Source organism: Melospiza georgiana, chromosome Z, assembly GCF_028018845.1.
Source record: "Melospiza georgiana isolate bMelGeo1 chromosome Z, bMelGeo1.pri, whole genome shotgun sequence".
Taxonomy (NCBI): domain Eukaryota; kingdom Metazoa; phylum Chordata; class Aves; order Passeriformes; family Passerellidae; genus Melospiza; species Melospiza georgiana.
The window spans coordinates 35,396,874-35,421,359 of NC_080465.1; the positions used below are offsets into that span (position 1 = coordinate 35,396,874).

Here is a 24,486-nt window from a genome sequence, read left to right on the forward strand (position 1 = left end):
CTCCCAGTGTCTCTGCTCCATCCAGCCAGCAAGTTCAAGCAGGATAGTCTGTGGATCTGTTCCTGTAACCCCCAGTAACTTCCAGTGACCAGTTTTGCAAGGTTCATCTGAAACTTGATCCTTGACTGATCCCTAGTCCCAATGGTCAGCCCTAACCACTCTAAGCCATTCAATCTGCCATTTAGTATAGGGGTCTAGCTGTGTTTTTTGCTCTGAAGCCAAAGAAACAAAATGTAAATTTAGCATGTGGGAGGTTTTCAGCTGGTAAACCTGATTCTGACTGCCAAAACAGCAGATCAAGTCTTGATGGTTTGAAACCTAATCTCATAGTAAACCATGCCATTAGTTTAGCCATAGGCTTTTATAATTTGATTCATTTCTTTTCATATCAATTTGATTTAATATTTTCTCTTTGGACAGTCAATCCATATTAGCAAATCAGTTGTGTTCTATACCGTAGCACATACCTCTCTACAAAGCACATATCTAGTCTTGAAAACTTTTCTCTTCAGAAAACTAATTCTTGCTGCGTGTCCTCCCTACTGAAACAAGTGTTAATCCAAATGCTATCACTAAATTAACCCATTGATTTTCTATAAAATGAGGTAAAACATGGATGAAGTCTTCCAAACCAGTTATAATACTGTGCACAATTACTGAAGTCTGCATTAAGTCTCCAGTACAGCTCAAGCCCATAACCCTCATTTCCTGGAGTCCCCTACCACTGTCCACCCCCATACCTCTGAGCAGATATAGCTAGTTTAAAATCCAGCTAGATTTAGACCGTCAGCAGTAATCTGCAATTACATGCACAGGCACTGTGATATCATCTGCTTTGCCTTAGCTGATGGTGCTTACATGGCCTAGACCTAAAATTATGTCATTAACAAAAGGCACTGTGAGCATTAAATCCCAGGGCAGCCCCTACAAAGCCCAACTTTCAAACTCCAGTTGATACCCTTCTACTGAATAGAAATGGTTTATCCACAGCTTGCTTTAGTTAAATTAAGAGCCTCTGATGACAGCATAGACTGTAGCCTGAATCACCTTACCTGATATTTTCTGATCCTAAATAAACTTTACCTGCCTCAGGAGAAGTGGCAAATTGCAGCTTTGGGAGGTGACTAAGCCTAAAAGTCAGGTTTGAGTTCAGGCTCAGGATACTTGCAGCCAGATGATGCCATAACAGATTGCAACAGATGATTCAAATTTTTCCAGGTGGCTAAGGATCTTAAATAAAGTGAGATATTTTAACCTACTTTTGTTGTCTTTGAGAAAGCCCTAAATGCAGTTATTGAAGGATCTCCTGACAGCAGTCTTTCAGATATAGCTGATCTAGATCAGATATAGCTGTTCTTCTCCTTTGTTTGTCTTACGTTTGTTTCTCTGATAACCTGTATCTAGGAAGATGGTGTCTGAGAGCACTGATTGTAGATGGAAGGACACCATGCTTAGCCATAGGTGAAGAATGTGTCAGCCCAAACTCTACTTAGGAATTTAAATCATTTTTCTCCTTGGTATGGAAGTTGCCCTCTGCACTTCCTGAAAAGAGGTGCAGGCACATGGTTGATGCCAATGAATGGCCTGGGGCAGAGAAATGTGAAGGTTATACAGGCTGGCTTTATGTATTGTTTGTTTAGACATATGGAAAGTCTTTTTTCTTAGACATTATTATACAATGAAAAAACAATTTAAAAAAACAAAATCTTTAGGGAAGTATCTATTCACTGAATGCTTGTTGATGTCAGGCAGACAGTCAAGAAAGCATTTGCCTTTTGAGGCTCCAAAGTGTTACTCTGAAGTTCTGTTTTATTTTTAAAATACAGTCTTTCGTCTATAGACTTTTCTCTCTGAATTAAGTGCAAATCCAGAATTTGCGCTAAATTCAGTGGTACCTCATTGTGGTACCTCATTGACTAGTTTTATGGTGTCATAGATGCCTTACCAGAGCCTGGTTCCTGTGAAGGAAGCTGAGCTGCAGTCATAATCTCACACCAGTGTCTTGGCCTCACTCCCCCAGATGCTGGATGAGCCATGTGTACACACACTGTCTATCACATGCTCATCTCTCAGGGACTATCACTAGTGCATCCCACAGGTGCCTACATTGGAAATGAACTTCCAATGTCACCAGCATCTGGTTGTAGATAATAAAAATTTCCCTCTTCTCTTCAGACTCTGCATACCTGAAACATCAACACAATGTTATTTTAGAATTACTGGGCTCCATTTTCTTTGTCATCTGGAAAAGCAACATATGTTGATTGAGAAACCAGAAACGGTGCCCAGAAGTGCCTGAGCACAAGGGTTGAAGGTGATCTGCCTCTTAATGGCTGTACAAAAGGATTCAGAGGGCCTGGAGTGTGCCAGGCTGCGTCCCTGAAAACAGCCTTGGACAAAACAGCTGCACAGGCTGCTACATGCAGCTCTTGGGGAGGACCCCTGAACATCCAGTGCTGTGCTGCCTGTCTGCCTTCTCCTGGGGTTGTAGGAGAGGTTACTGCCTGCAAAAAGGAGGGAGAGGAAGAGGCTGGTTTTCAGTTTGGATTTGTATCTTTTGAGAAATTCAATGGAAGGCAAAGCACATTATTTTTTGCACAAAACACATGGATATGAAACACTAAACAGGATTATTTGCTATCTTGAAAAGAAGACTGTGCTAGAATGATATTGCAAGAGCTACTTCAACAGAAAGGTACATGTAAGAGGGAAAAAACCCCATAGCTGTTTAAATACAGGCAAATATTTCCTCAACAGAGTACTCATTCATCCTTTTATAAACATAATCCAAAAACTTGATTAAAACAAACGATGCTCATTTAGGTTTTCTCATTTCTCTTTGTGGCTTCCCATTCCTCAAGCTAAGCTTTCATAATAGTAGTTTTTTTCTTTTTTCCTTTTTTTTTTTTTTTTTTTTAATTATTTTTGGGTTTTTTGGGATTTTTTTTTTTTCCCATTTTTTCATTGGTTGGCAAAACATTTAGTGTTGTGCTTTGGATGGAAATTTTCAAGTCAAAACCTTGGAAGAAAATGTTTTTTTTTCAGAAGACAAAGTTTCCTCCCAAATAGGTGAAGTTCATCCACATTCAGAGGGCCTGCTTTCAGTAAGGCAGGGTGCCATCTATCCCAAGTCCTTTGAAGATACAGATTGTGAACAGACATCATGCACAAAGATAAATTTCTGCCTGAAGGAAATTTCTCCCCAGAAGTAGTTACTGTCTTGCTCTCTCCCTTGTTTAGGGAGTTCTCCTTACCTGTCCATCTCTCCATTACTCTCATGACCAGTAACTTTGTGCAGATTTCCGATGTGCAGGCTGGGGACAGGTTTGAAAAGCAAACCCTTGCTGTTCCTGTTGCCTGACCCATTAGCTTCAGTGCTGCTGAGCTGCACCTGGATAAAGGCTGAGAGATGAGGCAAAACAAAAGGGATCTTTTCAGTAAAAGCAGTAAAGCTTTAAAAAAAAACAAAACACAACAAAACAGTAAAAGCAGGTGAACCACTGGTCACAAAACAGTCAGGCCTAGGAAGCCCCTGCAGCCTTACATGGCTCAAGCAAATGTCAAAGCTAAGACTCCTTCTCTATGGGATGTAAAATTATAGAATCATAGAAAATACAACCCCTGAGGATAATACGGGACACGACCCTGAGATGTTAAGATTTACAGAATTCTTTACAGATATCCACTATTGGTTGATTACGAAGAACAGTGTTTGAAATCTGCTTTCCATGTCATTATCCTTCGTTGTCTGTCATTTTGCCTTATGTTATCTTCCATAGCCAGGAGAATAGTTTTATTTTTCCTGTCACTTCACTAACACTTGAAGGATAAGAGCCACAATTAACATTTATGACTATTGTCCTCTGAGTCAGAAATAATTTTGGGATAGTTTTGAACAGAATACACATTTTCTGTGTGTGGGAAGCTGAAGTATGAAGTACTCTTTTCTCTGACCCCAAATCTCCACTACTAGAAAAGGGAAGTAAAATTTACCTTATTTTATACAATGCATATGCTTTGTGGTCATATTAAATGCAGTTTCTTAGTAAATGTTAGCAAGGGTGATATTTTCCCCCATTTAAATTAAAAAAATACTTTTGATTATAGACATAATTGTTCAATCAGCCAATGCTATTTTGTTTTACTTCATTATTTGTATTTACTTTGCTGCTCATACTGAGAAGTAGTCCTATATGTTTATTTGTATAAGGTGTTACAATAACATAAAATTCCACTTGGAGGCCTTGGATGCCATGCTATGGTTTGAAGGGTTTTCTGGTTTAGAGTTTTTGTTTTTTTTTTTTTTTTTTTTTTTTTTGTAGTATATTATCTGTTCTAGAGAGAAATATTGTCTTCCTGCAAACTACAGGCTTAATGCCCTGAGTCCATTTCAGCTACAAGATAACTTTCAGTTTCGATACAAACACTTTATCAATCTTCTCTCCTCTCCCTCAAGGTTTTTTTATTTGGAGAAATTCTCTTCAACATAAGGTCTTTTATCTATATCAGTAGTTTTCTCTGAAACTTTCTGAACTGAAGCAAAATAAAACTTAACATCAGTGGTAAACAGACAGGTTGAATGGTCAACTTAAAAATTCTCTTAGGCAGTCATCATATCCCCAGGTCAGCCTCAAATTAAGGTTGGTAGATTCAACAGCATTGCTTATGTCTTCCTTTGCAGATTTTTTAGCTTCAAGCAAGAACCACGGGTCCCTCTTGTACTGAACCAGGGGCATGGATTTAGCAAGATACCAGTCTTATTTCTCGAAGAGCAGTTGTGAATTATAAAATCTGAATCCATTCTTGGCTGATGGCCAAAGGTCTTGGAGTCATTTTCTATGTGCATGAAAATTTAGCATACTGTAAAATTACTGTTCAGATCCTGTCCTTTGCCCCCAGCAGATGAGGGGTGGAGAGGGAACAGAGATGCACATAATTGTAATTGGAAATGCCTTACCTAAGCGTACTCTGGGTATTAAGGGTGGGTTTGGGAGGATGACACAAAAAAATGCAAATATGTTCTATGTTTAATAATCTACACAGAAATCAATTCAAGGTTTATTTTTGTTGAAATTGTGCCCATTTAATTCTCTCCAGTGAGCACCAAGAAGCAAATATTATGAAAGTGATTTCTCTTTCACTTTACCTGGACAAAGCATTTGCTAAGGCCAGCACTTTCATTCTGAACTGGAGGTTAAATGAGATATTGAGTTAAAATTTAATTTCTATAGACGAGATCCATACATTTTGTTTCAAATTAACATTTTGAACGTAAACATCTCAGTTTTACTCAGGCTCCCTTGCCAGATTATTCTTTTGGTAGTCAAATATTTAGCTGGTAGACATGTTTTGAACACCAAAAATAATCAAGTGGCAATCAGAATAAACTTTGGCAATAAATCTTGTTTTGGGGTTCACTCTAATTATCTGTAAATAAAGCTATTATTAGTAAGGGTTGCTTAAGCCTCCCACACATAGATGAGGTGAGAGTTCTGGAAATGTTTCTCTAAGTTAAAAAAGTAGTTCAGCTTTGTGCCCAAAGCAAGTTTTTACAAGTTATTATTTTACTACCCACCATTAAGAGGAAGTTAACTGGACAGCCTAATCACCTAGCAACTTCCACTAAATTCTTTAATCTGCCTTTGAAAGTCTTTTCTTTCATGTAGAAATACCAGTGTGTAAGGAAATTTTTTGCCCCAGATGTTGCCTTTATTGGGGGAAGCTCACAGACTCTTTTAAACTTTCAGGATATACAGTGTATTTATTGAATGAACAATGCTCTGTCTTAGGGCCAACTCCCTTTGCTGTTTTCACTCAAGTATCACTTTGGTGGCATTGAGTTTGCTGTTGCAAGCTTGTTTGCAATACTTGCATTCCTTCCTGGAAAAGTTTGGATGTGGAATAGAAATTCTTCTTATTGGAATCTAGGGAAAGAGAGGAGATATCATTGCTGTGCTGTTTTGCTCCCTCTCATCTTTCTTCAAATTTAAAGTTCACAAAGTATTTTGCAGGTTATCATTGTGCCTCTGTATGTTCTCTTCCAGTACTGTCCTAAAGCAGATGACCATCCATGTAGTGCATTTTTGTGCATCAAATTTCTCTTGAAAGACCTAAATGAGGCTGATTCAATCTTCATAATTCTGCTACAGGAACTAGCCCTATAGCCCTGGTACATCTTTCAGTAATACATCACTACCTCTCCACTCACTAATTCTCTTCCCAGTCCACACACTTCGTCTTTCAATTCCTAATTTTTCAGGCTTTAGCACATGGCATTTTATGAAGCTCTCAAAGTCAATATAATTCCTAAATAAAATCTTTGGTTTATCTTACCTCAGAAAGGTGTTAAGCTGGCTAGTATTGTCTAACTTTGATAAATCTGTCATGTTAGATCCAAATTGTATTTCCATCATTTGTTTTAAAGACTGTCTGCTGTTGAGTTTAATTTAATAAGTTTGTAATTGCACAGAACATTTTTACTTTCCATCCCTCACAATATACTTCTACTGCCAATTGCACACTATGCCAGGTGACCTGATAAAATTATTCGGACACCTTACAGATGAACTTACAATTTCGTAAATTAGTTCTGGGCTCTTGGATGAATATTATCTTCTGTCTTGATGCAGATGTATCATTTAGTTCCTGTCTCGTTAGGCAGTTTCTATCTGTCATTCCATTAGCTTTTAACTCTTTATGTTCAAGAAGCATGGTTCATCTTACAAAAACCAGAGAACGTGAATTACTATTTCACTATTTGAATTCATTACTAATCTACTAATTTGTTTTTCTGTAAGAGAAATAAATTTTGAAAACCAAACTTAGGAACTAAGAAGGGAAAATTAATGCAAATTTCATTAATATCTCCGTTGTAGGGAATGTCTAAGAGGTCTAAATTGTTTATGTGTTTGACTGCTTTTTGTGCTTTTGTTTTGTGATACAGTCACTGCAATAGAAGTAAAAAGAATATTAATATGGTATATAATATAAGACATATAATTTTTTCTGGAAAGAGGATCTATCAGCAATTACATCTCTGGGTTTTTTTCCCCTTAGTGTCATTATCAGTTCTTATTCAGTAATCTCATGTGTTTCATAATTGCTGGACCTAGGACTTCTCAGTTATTTTTTTCCCACATTTTCCATTCCTCCCTTCTTCTGACCTTCCCTACTTATTTTGTCTAAAGTCTACAATTATGACGCAATCTATTTTCTGTTTTTTATGGGGTTTTTTCCTAATTTTTTCATATGCTAGCCATCTCAGATTTCAAATCCAAGCTATTTTTTCCCCATCATATTTGTTCAGGAACAAAAACCGGGCAGCTTCAATGAATGGCAGGAACTTCTCCACACCCAGACATAGTTCAAGTTACTGCAAATAGTGACCAAAGGAAGAACTTATGAGGCTATTAGCAAGGATGGGTCAAGCACACAGTTCTCCCCTTTTCTTCCTTCTCTAATTCCTGGGCGTACTGTCCCTTTTGTTTTATCTCGGCCTTGAAAGTTGACTATGTTTCTTTCATTTAGATGTGTCAGCTGTAACTAGCAGGCAGTTGTCCTAATCTCTGACCCTCAAGACTTGTGCCCTCCTCAAAGCATGAGTGTTTGCTTTTACTTTAAGGACTGAACAGCTTTAATGGCTAACATCCTCTTCTCAAAATCTGATTTTGCCTTGACATTTTCCTTCTCCTGTCAAGCTTCTGTATGGCTTTTTTACCCATTGAAGTACAAGCACTTCAGAAAGGAAACTCTATTTTTTCTCAGAATATAAATGAGTCAAATGAGTCACAAGAGGTAAAAATGTGCAAGCTAAGAACATTCATCAGGTCAGTAACAGCTAAGAATAAAAACCAGGTCTCTTGACCAGAATCCAAACTATGTTGCATCACCCTACTTTAATCCACTGAAATCAGTAAAGTAGATGACTTTTAAAGTTGCTAGTCAGTACAAGAAAGAATGGCAGGAAAAGGTATTTATGTTGGAACATAAGCTGTTGCTTGCATATGTGAAATACTTAGTGGCTAGACTGTGAGTTAGAGCACAAGAGTACAACAAAAATTTCCTGTTTCTAATTAACTGTGCCATAGGTACTAGAGGTGGATTTCTTCTTTCTCATTATCAGTTATATGTGTAAATTTTTGTTGCTCTCCGCAACTCATGCTTGGTAAAGTGACCAAGCATGGGTTGAGTTGATGACCCATCTTCTACTTGCCTAGCCAAGAGTACTTGTCTTCTTGTTTGCATAACCCCTGAGGTCAGCATGGCATGTGACTCCTACCTAGTAACTTATGTCCAGAAGGGCTGCCTCAGACTGAAGGAGCTCAGTCCAAGTCACTTGCCATTTCTGTGAAGCTGGGCTTAGACAGAAGAGAGACAAAGGACATCTTGGTGTAACATTCAGTTAAAGTTGAGTGCATTCAATAGCCTGAAACCAGGAACACCCCTGTTGTCAGTTAGCAACTCCTAAATTAGATTCAATAACACATCACAGGAAGACAATCTGATGATTTATTGGTATCTAGTTAGGGTGAGAGAGAGGAGGTGAGGCTTGAAGCCAGATTCCTCAAGCCCAACCTCAGGCTGTAAAGGCAGGTGTCAGTTTGTTGCTCTCCTGTAGACTTGTGTTGAATTAATTCAACAACCACTGCTTAAGGCTATTTTCCAAAGTCTCTTCTACATCTTAATGCCTAGGGCTTTCTTTCAAAGTACAAGAGGGGGTTTAAATTCCAGCATGAGACAACTGAAGCAAGGTCTTTCATCGCTGGGGAGAATGCTCTGCAGTGGGGATAGTGGAAGAGAGGAAGGGAGCGAGTGTCAAAAAAAGAAATAAAAATTAAGCTAAGGCTTTTGCCATCTGTCCTTTAAACTGGATGCTCTTGCAGGCAGCTGTGTTTGAACACCTGTTTGAAGTTGCCAAATACTGGAGTGGCTTTGACAATGAATATCTTTTCACAGATCCACTTAAAAGCAGCTATTGGTTCATAACTATATTTTGTGAATAAAGTTATATTTCAAATATACCCTTGTCCTCAGAATTCCATTGTCACTTTCTGTCTGGCATGATAACTATTTTGAAACACATTCTACTCATCTAGCCAAGGTACTTACTTGTATTTTGTATTCTCCTTCTGTCATGTTCTAGACTTGACCTTTTCACAAAAGTACCTCATAAAAGAATTCTGGGTATAAAAGTTAGATGAAGTCGGATGACATTGGCTGTTGGCAAGTAAACTAATGCTTGGCAAATTTAACAGACATATGCATGGGAAAGGCTTGCAAGTGACCCTTGAAAGCTTCTATTATAATCAACATAGAATTACCATTGCAAAGACATCTTATTGACACCTAGGTGTGATGAAAGTGGAAGTGAAACCTGAAGGAAACATACTGAGACAGCTGACAGTTTATGCTCTTTATTTTAAAGCAGGTGGATGACCACCATTTATGAAATAAAGCAAAAAGATCCCCAGTTTCAGTCAGATGAAAAAAAGTGCCATCTCTTCAAACAACAGACTGGCTTGGTGTTGGTATGCCATCATAATCATCTGAGTAGTGCTGATACTGGTCAGTCAGAAGAGGCTGATGCAAGTCATCTTTATTTTTCTTGACACGTACGATACATGCAGCAGCAGCAAAGATAATTGCAACAAGAACCAGTGCAGTCACTATTGCAATAGTTATCATCTCTGTGACACGGAGAGCCCGACCTAAAAGAGGGAAAACAAAAGGAAAAGATATAAAAGAAAGTCAAATAATATGGATGAATACCTGAAGTTCAGACTGGAACTCAGCATTTGTCATTATTCACTGAGTTGGGGAGTAGAAGTAATTAAAATTTTGTTTGATAATTCTTGTTCAAAAATACGAGAAGATTTAGTCTATCTTGCCTCAGTCTATAATCGGTTCTGGACCTTTCTTCTGCCACCTTGTTTGTGAGGATTTGCATTCTCTCCAGTGAGTTAATGAATCTATTTGACATAGGAATGAGGACATTCTGCAAGGTTAAGATCCAAATGAGGACTTCTCCTAAAATTAGGGTGGGTACTGGGAACTTCATGGTGGAACAGTCTCTGACCAGTAGTTATACCAAATCCTAAGCAAACATCTGGAAAGTAAGGTAGGAAAGGAGACAAAGGACTTTACAAAGACAGCAAATATTGTTGGTGAAATTTGAATAAATTTCAAGAGACAAAGATATGAAGGAAAAAAAGGAGAGGAAGTATCTAGGCTGCACAGTTTACCTGGCCACTCGACTTCATAGCTGTATCCCAGGTTTTCTGGTGCAGTAACAAACATTTCATTATTGGTTACTGGAGGCCAGAATGGCACCATGTTGTATTGTCGATTATGTCCAATAGGGGCATTCTCCAGTGGGTATGTTGAGATATCTATATTTGAAAGTCAAATCACACTTCTGTAAATAAATTCAAAATAAATTGCACTACTTCATTTTTTTTCCAGCTCAGGGTTTTGAGTACCCTAGAATTCTTTTTCAGTTGTTCCAGAAGGATTTGTTTCCTGGTGTGGCAGATATAAAGTAAGAGTCCCTATGCTGTCCAAAACCAAGGCCACTAGTGTTATCTCTGGTTTTGAACAGAAATGGCCAATAAATTTTTAAAAATTTTGCCTGTGTTGGGCTTTTTGTTTCTTCTCACTTGGAAAAGGAGAAATATGTCAAAGACTATTTTTTACATTCTTGCTTTGCCTGATTGTAGCAGTGATGAACAGGAGGACAGTTGATATAAATTCCAGTGGATTTTTTTTTTTTTTTGCAACATTATGCTAAATCAGAAGGAAGTCAGATGAAATAAAAATCAAAACAAAACAGAAAATCCCCAAACCAAACCAAATCAAACCAGCAACAACAGCAACAACAAAACTTAAAACATAACAGAAAGAAAATACTTTGTTGTAAGATGATGCCAAACCTTGCGATAGATCATGTAAGAACCACAAGGGGATACAATTGCTCTCTGAGAGCTGATGTGAGAAAATTCAATGAGGCAGGTTGTGGAAGCTGCACAAAGAAGGCTCAGTTGTGCAGCAACAGCTGCCTTCTGTAGAAGAAGGAAGAGGAGTATAGATTATCCTAGGAGAATAAAATTGCTGCATTGTGTGGAGGAATACAGTTGCTGCATGATGCATAGGCATAAAGGTTAGATTGAGTTTTTCCCTAGCCCACTGATGTAAGTCTCCTTCCTTCTTTATTTTTTTCTTTCATTCCTTTGAAATCCTTCCTTCTGTTGTTCCTTTCTCCCTCTTTTTCATTTTCTCCTGTATTACCTTTTTCTGTTCTTTTTGGAATTAAAGAAGCAAGGGCAGAAATGGTAGCTATTTCCTTTAGAAGTATATGGTGATGGTTATTGAATGCTGGTAGTATATAACAAAGGTGGTGAAAATGAATGTTCTTCCTTTGACAAGAAGAAAATAGTTATTTACTCCACACAACAGTGGAATATCATTCCGGGGTTACAATGTCCTTGCTCTATGGAGGCAGTGTATTCCCACATACTGTTTTCTTGAATTGTGGCTGCTGTGTCTGTCCAGGTCCCTTCACAGAGAGTGGTCTGCAATTGGATGTCAATGGGGTGAGGAGGAGAGCTTGCTTGTTACTACTTTGTCTTTGTTTACAATATTAACTCTTGAAATTCCAATCCTCTCTCCTTAATTTAGGGGCATCTTGCTGTCCCAAAAGAAGGAATTGAGTTTTTGTGGTTACAAAGACTGACAACCAGCCATCCTGCCTCTGTCCATGAGAACATCTTACCTGCAGAATGCCGTCTCAGCCACTCATCAAAAAGAGCATCTGTAAATGTGTGCAGGAGGACAAAAATGGGGTCATTTGGTGATAAATGAGTTTGCCCTCCTGTCCCATTCAAAAATAGATGAGCCAAGTTATGAAGACTTCGGACTGCTGGGTCATATTTTCCTGAAGGATCACTGTACCCTGAATATGCAAACAAAGAAGAAAACAAAAATTACAGTGAAGATTTTGTTTGGAAGCTGCAATCTCAGATTAATACTTTTTTGTTTTCTCTGAAATGCATTCATGTTGTTATGTTGCTTTGCTTGAAACAAATGGGTAGCTAATTCTCTACCTACTGACATTTGGGAAATGTTCCTGGAATGCATAATTTTCAGATTAAAATAGCCTTTATGAAAGAATGCTTGGAATGTGGACTGCAAAGCTGCTGGGTTCTACCACAAAAATGGCCAACATAGCATGAAAACAAAGGTCTATATTTAGGCCCTAAATATCTTTCACCATAGTTGCATGAGTTTTTTAACTGCTTACTAAAGCAGATGTATCTTGACATTTACTCTAATGAGCTAGCTGTTAGGTTTCCATACATCACTTCCATGCATACTGGGAACACATACTGGAAATCTTCACAGGCTCTGATATTGTTTATTCTTTCAGTGATGATGGAGCTTTCCTTGTGCCAAAACCTCCTAATCCTCAAGTCAAATGTTAGGATGTGAAGCATCATGAAAACTCCTCCTGTGTTCAAGCTTTGGACTATTGTTCCAGGGAGGGATACATACAGTTAATTTTTTAAAGCCATGTTTGGACACCTAAGTATTGATAGGCAGCAATTTGAACTGTGACTTTGTAATTTTTCCTGTTAAAAGCTCTGGATTAATAAGGTACAGAAGAAGTTGTTAGGATGCTGTCTGAACAGTATAAATCAAATGTTTAGGCTCTTTTTTCTGTTGGGGGTGTGTGTGTGTGTGTATATGTGTCTTCTGGTGTTGAAGAGTTTAGTTTTAAATGTGCAGAGCTTATAGAAGAACAAGAGTTTTATGTTGCAGAGAGTAGGGCTAGCATGTCTCGCAGTAAATCCTGTACCCACACCTCAATTACTATTTCAATACTATTGCCCTAAGTACTACCACAGCTTTCAATTTATTTTCATTTCTTTTCTTTGTTTTAATTCCGATCCAAGAATAACTGCTAGAAGCCATTGTTTCCTTCATTTAGGGATGCAGCAGCATCAATCCAAAGGCAAGGACTGTGTTTTCAACAAAGGCAACTTACTAATTATGTGCCAAGGAACTGAAGTTAGTTTTTACTTAGTATACCAGCTGCAGACTCTTGAGTCTTTTATGTATTTTAAGAGACATAAGCTATAGCTATAAAGTAATTTACATAGAGTTTATTTCTGCTTAATAGTGAGCTAATACTTAAAGCTAAGAACAATGTGTTCTTCTTGTCCAACAGCCTGTCGCAAAACTCATACTTCCAACAGGAAAAAGTGGTAAGTCTGCTCCCTGACTTATTTGGAGTTGTTCCAGGTCTTTTTATTTGCCATGTTTACCTTCTACTGTGTTACGGAAACTGTCTGTTGAATTGGAATAAAAAGGAGGAGTGTCAAATACACCAACTTCCAAACACTGAGCAACATCCTCAGGCTCTGGGAGACGCTGCACCATAGGTCGTGCTACATTTCCAGCAGGATTCCTTCGGATGGGACCACCCTCAGTACCTGGAAATGGAAAGAGGAGAGAAAACAAGGTTGGTGGACCAGTAGGCCACAGAATGAATCGCTCTTATGACTGAATCATGGCAAAAAAAATCCCTCAAAAATTATATTTTCACTGAATGAACTGGTCAGTTCCTTATGTTTTGCAAAGAATGCTCATGGGGCCCTGTGTTCTGGATTCTCTGTTCCAGGATTTAAAAAGTCGTCTAGAAGCTTTTTACTGAAGTTTGTTGTTCTCTAAGTGATTTAGAAGAATTTTCTACAGACTTTCATGTGATTTCCTGGTGAAACCTAGGCCGACATTATTGAGGATGTCCTGATAGAGTAGCTGGGAAAAAGATTATGTAAATTACTAACCCAATATTGGGGGATTCTTATTTTTTGCCCCATATTTCCATGATGATGCTTATATGAAGAAACTTACTGGTATTTTAAAAATTATTTTAATTTGGGTAGGTATGTTAGAATGTGGTATTACTCACATTCAAAACATGGTGCACGTAGTTATTATGGGGATTTGTTGGATGTTTCATTTTAGGAACAGAACGGCATGAAGGTGATAAGTGGAGTAGTCAGAAGAAATGTTGAGAAACTGTTCTTCAGTTAAGAAATAAAACTGTCAGATGTAATTATTTATGGTGTAAGAGATGAATTGGTACTGCATAAGAAGGGAAGGCAAACCATTTAATCATTCTTCTTCTACAAGCTTCGGATAGTATGTATTATCTCAAAAGACTGATGAAACATGGATCAAGAATATTCAAAAACCACTTTAACATCTTTTGGCTGGAAAAAGCAACTACAATGTTAAGCATTATATTTATTTATTATTAAGAGAATTTTCTCTCAAGAGATCTTTCATCATTCATGCTTACTGTTACAGATGGTTCCCAAGGTTTCATAATCTTCCACATTTTCACATAGCACTCGCCACTGAGAGAAGATTGAATTCTGGCTTATAAGAGAGACATCAAAATTGCTTCTAGCTCCCATCAAGTCATCTGAGCAGATATCACATGTGTTTTGTCCTGTTGCAAAGTTCCAGTAGGGCAGTCCAAAAGTGGGGTCCTGTAGCATGTTCTAATCCATATAAATATGGTATTACTATGTGTTTGACACAGACAGCTATAATGTTTACTGCTAGAAGAATGTTAAAATAACAGCTAAATACATCTTGGTAAAAAGTCAGAATCCTGCCTTATAGAAGAGAAGACCTCTATGTAAAATTCATGTAGAAGCTTTTGGTAGTTTTTCACATTGATACCTTTGTTCAGCAGAGCAGATAGCTGTACTACTGAACTGAATCATGGATCTCCCCCACTAATAAGACAGTACCTCTGCCACAAAACCATATTGTGAGCAGTAAGAAACATAAATTAACGCTGAAACCCCATTTTCCAAATATTTTTAATGGCCTGTCAGTGAAAACAGTGTTTGTAGTTCACATAATAAATAGGTGTGGAACTGAAGGAAATAGAAAGAATAGGGGCACCAGCTTTTCCAATTGGCATTGTTTGGCTCTAGTATGGGTTAGAGTTGGACAGTTCTGGAGTTAATGAGGCAAAATTACTTTGACTAATGATCAAGTCTACTGACATAAATAGGAATATATATTAAATCACAGAGAGATAGAACTTCTCAGGGCTTTCACTTAGAGAAATGCCACTGATGAAAAATGCATGTCTTGGAAGGGAGTTTGTGCCTCAGCCTGATGTAAAGCAATTAAAGCTAGTGGAAAGACTGAAGTGATTTCAGACACTATTTAGTCCTGACCTTGAAAACTTAATTCTTGTTTTTTAGGAAGGGTGGTGGTTCATAAAATACTATACCCAATTTGTGAATAGGTCCACATAAGAGAAGAAAAAAAAAAGAGAATCATTGATTTATGGAATGGGGTATAACAAAACACTAATTTCTCTAACCAGTTACACAAACTAAATGTGATTCTGAATCCCTAAGTCATCTCTGTTATCACTTGCTTCAGAATTTCTGCTGCTTTGGTTAATGTTATTCAAGAATAATGGCTATGAGATTAAAAACACCACTGAAAATAACTTTGTTGGTCCAATAAAATGTCTTATTTCTAGAATATATCTTTTTTTTCCATGAGATTTTTATGGAAATTTTAGGTTTTCTATTGCTGTGATTAAAATATTGTATTTAAACATCTCTATAAAAGTGACAGTCTGAAGCCTAAATGCACTCTATTAAATTTTGTATACCAAATGGGTTACTGAAATTGAAGCAGAATCACTTCAACATTAGGGAAACCTGCTGTCATTTTTGCCTATTTTAATACGGAGTGGAGTTCTTTAACTGTACAGAACATAGCATGAATACCAGTAAACATTTACAGGAACTTTACCTGCATGTCTCTTTCAAGTTGCAATAGATGGTACCTATGCCACGTGACAAAAGCTGGTCCCTCATGAGAGAAATCAACTCCTCCAAAACTCTGCTGCCCTGCACCAAGGAAAGTCTTCCTGACAGAATAATAATGCGACCACACAAAGTAGTTATAAATGGAGATATTCTCGAACTGAGGTGTGTTGCCATCTGGTCCAAAGATTTCTTCACGTCTTCGTGTGGCAATAACGATGTCAGGATGGACTGTCACCTTGGCTTGGTGTAAGGCATTCACAAAGCGATTCCTTTCTTCTGCACTTAGATCCAAAAGATTCCTTCTGACTGTGATAATACAGAAGAAGCAAGTTACCAAAGTAATAGACACTGAAGCCTGATCTCAGAGAACTTGTTTATTGTGTTCCTAATAATTCTTGCTAAGTCCCTTTTTCTTCAAGTATTCACCCTTTTTTTATTGGGGAAACTCACTGAGCATAAATAGATAATGTTACTTTTTTTGAGAAAATCTGAAATAAATTAAAAGAGAGATCCAATCCTTGCAATTTTAATACTTTTAAGAGTACTGTTACAGATTATCTTTCCATTACGCTAGACAAAAGACTAAGACTACTCTTTGTCATACAAACCTTTCAGAACTTCATCCGATATATTTAAGTTTCCTGTAAGTAAACTTAAATATATCAGATGGAAATAAAGACTATAAACAGGAAATAAAGACTATAAACCAATTTATAATAATCAGAAACCCTCTGTTTGGCAATTTAATGAAGAATTATTTTTTTATTCTTGAAGCTTTGTAGGAAAAATGGCAGATTCACCAGTGAATTATTCTGAATTTTACGCAGTACAGTATTATTTAATCTGAGATTATCTCTTATTTTATCTCTTTAACCTGACATTATTAACAATTACCACATATTAGTCCTTTTTAGCAGTGCATCTCAAAATAATGAAAAAATGCCATTGTCCACACATAGGGAGTGAAACAAGGAGGATAACTGACTTGTTGAAATAGCAGTGTTTTAGCATGAAGAGCTGAGTTCAGATCACCTCAGTCCTTCTTTTACCTGGTCTGGGAAAATCTCTGACTAAGTTTAGACTAAGATAAAGATAGAAGTCCTCACAATTGTTTTTCAATACTTACTTATTGTCATTATAGAAAATACTGTAAAAATCCATAACTCATTGTCCAAATTAATGATCAATTATGTTGATACTGATCAATTATGTTGAAGAATCAACAGATCTTCAACATGAATCTATATGAAGAATAAAAGTGAATTATGTTTCTTTAAAAAAAATTATTCAGCGAGGGATGTTTTAGCTTCTTAGAAATTTAAATAAAGTCTTTCCTGAAACATGAATTTCATCCAAGGACAGCGTATCCTGAAACATATTTTTTTGTTTTGCAGAACTGAACTGACATGAACTGAACCTCACCGCTGAAGTGATAGGTTTTTAGTTTTGTTTTTTTTTTGGTTGGTTAGTTGGTTGGTTGGTGGGTTGGTTGATTGATTTGTGGTGTTTTTGTAGTGTTTCAAGTGGAGAACTCTAGTTGTCCATCTAATTTTGATTTACATAGGCATCTTAACATTTTCATTCCTAAAGTATATGCTTGAACCACAACAAAAAATTGTGACTATTATTAGAGTTAGTCATGAACTGAGAAGATATGAAGACACCAAACTTCATTTTACAGCAATTTAGTATGGATGTACTGACAGTAATCCAGTACTTATTTCTAAAATCTGAGCAGATGGGGCCAATGGCTCTGTGAATGGGCAAAAGAGGTGACCTCAACATGGAAACCTAGAGCATAAGAGGAAACTAAATTACACTTTTTAAACTCATGTTATCATGCATGACGTATCTGATTTATTTGGTGTTTTAATGCATTGTAAAGGATTTAATGTGAGAAAAGTAAAATGTGCTGTTGTATATTCTAGAAAATTACCTAAAACTGCTATTTGCCTGTCTCTAGTTTTACATCAACTTTGTGTGTAACATTTATCTCTTGATTATTCCTCAGAGTTGTTATCATTGCAAAATAGAATAGGCCAGAATTTCAGAGAGTGCAATCTGGTTTAGCATGCCCAATTCACAAGTAATGCTTTCTGCTTTCTAGCTTAGTTCTTGAAGCTCAAAGAATAGGAAAAAAAATTCAAAGATTTTTCCCATAGCCATCAATAAGTTATTATTAAGGAATTGTTGTTAAAATTTAGATTTGGTAAGTGGTCGTTTGTTAACCCTTTCTTGGACATGCTCTTACATCCATGGAATGTTCCCTTATCTGGTGAAAAAGTCAGTGCTGATTTCTGTTTCTGCAGAAATAAACACTGCATGTTTGTGCTAGAGAGCTCTTGTTTGATATATCAACAGAACCTATTGCTCATTTTGGGGGGAATTATGGATTTTACAGGATTTCAGTAACATCTTTGAAGTTAAAAGTGTATAAATTTAAAAATAAAGATTGAAATCTTGTCCATTTAGATGGTTTTCAGATGAGAACAAGGATCAGTCCCCAGGCCTGTTTGTCTTTTTAAATTTCCCTATAATATTCAATATATTTCCAGACCTGCAAGGATTTCATAACAATTTAAAAAAAAAATTAAAGAACTGTTTAGTGATATGCTAGACTTAACTGAAACTGGAGAACTGAAGAAGGGCTTACCACACCCTGGACTGATTAATTTGAGCTTTCCACAGTCATGACTAATGTTTTTAAAGATATTGACAGCAGCAGGACAGTAAAAATATACCAGACCAGGTATATAGTTTAGAATTGTATTAAGGGACTTTGAATGAAAAGAACAGCTAAAATAGTCACAAGGTATTAAACCTATTGAGGTACATATTATTCCCAAACACACTCATAAACACAGGTGCGTGCCTATATACATTGTTTTACTCCTAAATTCAAATAGTAACTTTTTTTTCCAATATTGATGGATCTACTCTTTAATGGTCTTTGATGCATTGACTGGAAGTTTCTTTTCTTCCTTTTAATGGATAGTAAGTATAAGTAATTTATACACATGCTGAACAGCTCCTCTAGCACTTGCCTTAACCACTTTAGCAACATACTAAAATGCTAAATAAATATAATGGACATTTTGTACCTTAAAGAGAACAAATCCACTAGGTCCACTTAGAAGCAAGCACTGACAAAGAGTAATTTCCATGTCATATTCCTGATGCTCTTACCTATGCTGATCTGTTGGCTGCAGGTGGGTCCGGTCCAGCCAGGCCGGCAGGACCCACAGTTGTACCCGGAGAAGTTCCCGTTGCAGCGGCAGGTTTGGTTGAAGAAGCGGATGGGCCACTGCTCGCGGTCATCCCGCCCGTCGTGGATGTACTGCGGGCCGTGGGGCCGCGAGTCGACCGTCACCGGCACGCACCGGCCCCGGCCCGTGGACACGCCGCACCGGTCAGTGCCGGGCCCGAACACGGGGAAGTAGTCTGGGCAGCACATGCCGCTCCTCAGGGACTCAACAGTTGCGCACTGCCGGGGGAACTGAGCTCCAGCTTGGCCCACCATGGTCAGAAGCAGTGGCAGGGAAAGGTGGAGCAGCGTGGGGATCCGCATGACAGCGGGTCAGGCAGAGCCGGCTTTCTCCCAGAGCTGGCTGTCCACACACGCTGATTTCCCCCTCCTGTGATGGGACACCCAGTTCCCTTTACGGAGAGAGAGAGGAAGCGAGAGAGAAAGCAGAATAAAAACAAGTGATACAAATTTCTGGGCTACCTGTTTCATCACAGAAAATTCCTTCTAACTCTACACTCTTATCTGAAAAGGCAAACAACTCTGACCACAGACACTAATGTTCTTCTCATTATCTGCATGAAAGATAGCAAATAAGTAGATCTATATTTGCTCACTAATTTCTAAATTCTTCCAAAATGTTCATTCACATTTTACACTTGCCAGACACATTTGCTTCACTGCCGCAAAGTTCTAAAACCTAAGGCACCAGTTTTCTGAAACTTTTTTTTTCCGCCCCTCCTTCCCTCCCCCGGTTCATGCCTTTTCTGCATTTAACTAGTATATCTTGTTCTCCCTCAGTTTTCTTGCTGTTCTCCAGTGCCAGCTCCAACATAAAATAAAGCTATACTTCCTCATGCATTGTACCTGTTTTCTCTTCGTAGTACCTCTCCACTGCTGAGATCTTGTTCTATCTCTGCACGTCGTATGACTGTCTAACCTGAAATAAGCACGGCTAATTTCTCTCCTGGTTCAGTCTGCCTGCTAATCCTTCTTGTACCAACACAGAATGGCTTGGCCTCACCCTCCTTCCTCTCTTAATCCCCTTTCTACTTCAGTGCATTTCTCTGGACTTTAAGTACTTGAACAGCACATGATTTCTTTCATGCTTATCTCCTTGTGATTTTACAAGTTTTAGCAAAGGTCAGAGACAAATACTTGAATTCAAAACAGAACAAATGTGAAGTTGGTTTTTGTTTGTTGGTTTTTTTTAATTACTTGCAAAGAAAGGCTCATTTGAAAGCAGACAAAGAACAGTGGGGCAAATCACTTTTAACAGACACTTAGAAAAAGTTCTTAAGATGGTATTTTCAAGATCAGGCTGAAGTAAGTGACTAAGCAATGTTATTTATAAAATTAAAGACTCCAATTTTTAAACTTAAAGCTTTAGTTTAATAATTTATTTAATACTAAAATAAAAATATAATTATCATATTCAAATTTCATGAAATACTAAGTTATGAGCAGGTGCTATGAAGGGAAATCAAACAAAGAAATTGACAAATCTCTTAAATAAAAAATTGCTTCTTTAATCACTGCAAGGATGATTTCTGCTATGCAAAAATGACCTTATTCAAGTGATTACTCTCTTTCTTAGCTTTCAATAAGGATGGATGTCAGTGAGGTGAGGATATGTCAAGTAGGGTGAAGATATGTCAAAAAACATCTTAACTGGCATCAAGACAAAACATTAACAAGTTTTCTGGGAAAAGGTTCAATCACACTGTAACTGGCATCAAGCAGGAAATGGATTACCTGCTCTTTCTGCTTCCCTGTATGCAAGTCATAATGTGAGAATGCACCCAATTCTGGCAGAAAAAAGAAACATTTCTTTGTATTTTTATTCTTGCCAACCAGGCATGCACCAGAGCAGTGAACCTTGCCCTCTGTGCCTTGTACAACTCAACATGCTTGCTTCAGGGTAGGACCTAGATTTTTAGTACACTTCTCTGTCTCTATAATTCATTCTCCATTTGCAGACAGTAATATTTCCTAGTCCTCAAATGAACCTCTTTTCTATTCTGACTTCCACTTCATTCTCCATTTTAGCTTACATTCTCTTCTTTACTAGCTTATCCTGCTTCTTTCCAAGCTTAAACCTTGTCTCTTTGAACATGTCTATTAGGATACATGTGACACAAATTCACTGTTTTTACGTTAGAAGGTAAATCAGAGCTGGTAAAAAACCTCTTGAGATTTTATCTGAAAAGAACTTAAAGTTCAAAGAAGAAGCATACGGGTTTTCACCATGAATATTTAGCAAATACAGCAAATTCATAATAAGCTTTAAAGGGATAAATGCTGGTCCTTAGACAAAGCCCCAGTAAAACAGAGCAAACAGATGTACTGACTGCAGTTTTCTGGCATCATAAAACTTCCCCTCATAATGGTGTACATGATTTAGATATTTTGTAAACCTCTTGCACAGAAAACACCTATGAATGTTTTACGACAGAGATGCACTGCTGAGGATCATAAACCCTCTTTGCCCACTGATGGTCCCCTGGGTATCCTGTTGGAAATCTTGCTGAACTGTTTGGTGGAATGCAGTCCTTTTTATAATCTTTATTTTGATGTTCTTGCCATTCGAGATATATTGCGTTTAAAGACTCCTGCTCCCCTACTGTGCCTGGAATGATTTGATCTTGGAGATTATCCAAATGCACATCTGTGTTTCTGTGGCTCAGTTCAGAAGGGGCTTGTCCACAAAAGCAAGGTAATGAGGAAGAAGTCAATGTGTGAACACCTAGCTCAATAATTGCCTGTGTGGACTAAAAGACCCAAAAAGAGAGTTATTTAATATGCTATATGTTTCCATATACCTTGCACCATTCTCTTTTTTTTTTTAAACATCAGTTCTTGATGCTGAGAACAGATCTCTATGCAGCACACAGGTTTAGCTGTGGTAGTACCCTAGTCTACTGGAGAAGGTTATAAAAATCCAGCCAGTTCTATTTGTGCTTGATGAAACCTGAGTTACTGATTCTGCCTCACCCCATGCCATCAGGCCCACAGTCAAACATCAGTTCTCTGAGAGCTACCAGTGGTCTTTACTAAGAGTTGGAATACAGGCATCTGTTTGTTTAAAGTATAAAAACACAGTGTGCATTCAGAAGCTCCATTCTTTAACACATGGAAAGACATGTGATTGTAATGAAACTTTTACATGCATTTTTCTTCCTATGAAACAGTACCTTTAAGAAGCATTAAAGGTCAGTGCCAGGAAACAGATCATTATCAATGGCACTCATGGAGCATATACAGCAGAAGATAATTGCCTATTTATGTAAACTCTCTCTTTGTAGTTATTCAGTTGTCATAGGCTTATTCAGTTCTACACATTTGAATAAGTAAACTACATTTTGAGATTTGTCTATTTCTTCTATTTTAGCTGGTACATTCTAACAGTACTATGTGATATAATTGTAAAAGAGAGCATAACTTTTCTAGTTCTTTCTATTTTCATGAAGAGAAAGGGGAAAAAAGAAAATAAGAGCCTACTAACTTAATATTTTTCTAGCATACTATAAGCAATAATCAGTTAAAACTACTATCTCAAGGCATCAGTAGAGAGCTGCAGACTTTACAATGGAAATGATGCTGGAGTTTCATTAACAGAATATGTGTATGCAAAAAAGTATTCATTTACAAATAAATTGCAAATGAATGAGCAACAAACAACAGCGATGTTAATTGATCTACAGCCTTTAATATTCTGCTTCCATTCAGAAAAACAACCAATGCAAAACTTATTGCTGAAAATCTTTTACTGAGATTAAGACTTGCAGTGAAATTGAGACAAGATTTTCTTACTGATGTTTATAATGCAAACTGTAGAAGTATAATATCAGAAGGAGCACATAATTTCATTTTTCCCACAAACCATAGGTCTTAGCAAATTACTTTGAGCTAGAATTAATGAGTGCAGCTACGGACATCTAAACCTCAGTGCTCTGTTAAATAACCAATTTGCTGTGGTAGGAAGACAGTGAACCAGCCTCAGATAATGAAAATCAACACAGTGCCATTGGTTTTAATAAGACATAGAATTACAGTCAGGTGGAGGCAGATTGGCTCATTTGTGTAGGTTAACCTTCAGCAGGCTTATTTGTGACAAGAATACTACAAAAATAATGCTGACTGTTGCAAGCAGTTCTTCCCAGATAATTCTACTACCTATTGCCCTACTCTATGTTATCTCCCTTTTTGTTAGACAACTGAAAACTGAAACCAGTGGTGAATATAAAACTGCACTTAGTGCAACCTTATGAAATCAAAAATACCATTCCAATGAATAGAAATAAAAATATTTCTTTTTTACTTTTGTTTGGAGTGAGCATAAGGTTTTCGCACATTCATTAAATTTTTTCCTCTCTTCCTAGTGTCATATGTTGTGTCAGATATGGGAAGTCCCATTGTATCTAAGACATATCACAGACATGGAGCAATATTATTCATTTTTCTAGGAAATCATACATATACTGTCCTGTACTGTACTGCAAGATTTAACTATGGATTAATTTTAATTAAAGGAATATTATTTAGTCCCTTTTCTTATTGGCAACAACTTTCTCAACTTCATCCAGCAGACTGCATGATTCTTACTAAGTACTTAAATTACTCTCTGAGAGTAGGACTGTCATATTTTTATCAAGTACTTATTTTTTCTTGCAAATAAGGTAAATTCTAAATTCTACTTTCATTTTGAGAGAATATGTATACCTTTCTTGAAAGCTGGACCAACTATAATTCCACGTATAGGAAAGATAAATAAAGCAAAGAAGATTTTTATCAGAAGTTTTGATAGCCTGATTAAAGAAAACAAAACAAAATTAAATTAAATATTGATACTGCTTTTCTTTAAAGTATCAAGTTTTTGCAATAAATCTTACAAATGCTGTAAACAATTTAAGCTAAAGGAATAATTTTAGTCATACCTACTCCATAATATGTTCAATTCATCTAAAGTTTTAGGCATGTGCTTGAATGTGTGTTATAATGCTAACAATTTCTGAACAATTCCTCCATGTTTTTGTTATTCTGGAATGATACCAATGAGCTGAAGTATGGCTGAGAAATGAAATTGGCCTGTAGTTGCTTCTGCAAAGTAAAGTGCAGAAAATTTACTCTGTATTTGTAGTTCAAAAGTTCACCTTCAGCAGGGAAACGTATAGGTAATTGGAGTCTTTATTGCTTTCAACAAACACAGTCCAGTGCCTAGAGAGATCTGCAGTTTCAAAATGATGCAATAGAGGTGACAAATGACTGCCTACAGAGAAATGAGTGAGACCTAAAAGAGTGTTGCAGATAGGCATAAAATGAAAATAAGTAGCACTTGTCTAAGAGTTTGAAATAGCTGCAAAATAGCACGCATCA

At 37.1% G+C, this 24,486-nt stretch overlaps 1 protein-coding gene across 1 annotated transcript; it reads right to left on the minus strand.

The window, feature by feature from the left end:
- Positions 1-9,501: 9,501 nt before the first annotated feature.
- Positions 9,502-19,434, minus strand: TYRP1 (tyrosinase related protein 1). Its single transcript, XM_058044031.1, has 7 exons — positions 19,053-19,434; positions 15,850-16,172; positions 14,360-14,564; positions 13,320-13,487; positions 11,768-11,947; positions 10,242-10,388; positions 9,502-9,707 (listed from the first exon to the last, which is right to left on the minus strand). Exons 1-7 carry the CDS (start codon positions 19,432-19,434, stop codon positions 9,502-9,504), a joined length of 1,611 nt encoding a protein of 536 aa, XP_057900014.1.
- Positions 19,435-24,486: the final 5,052 nt, after the last annotated feature.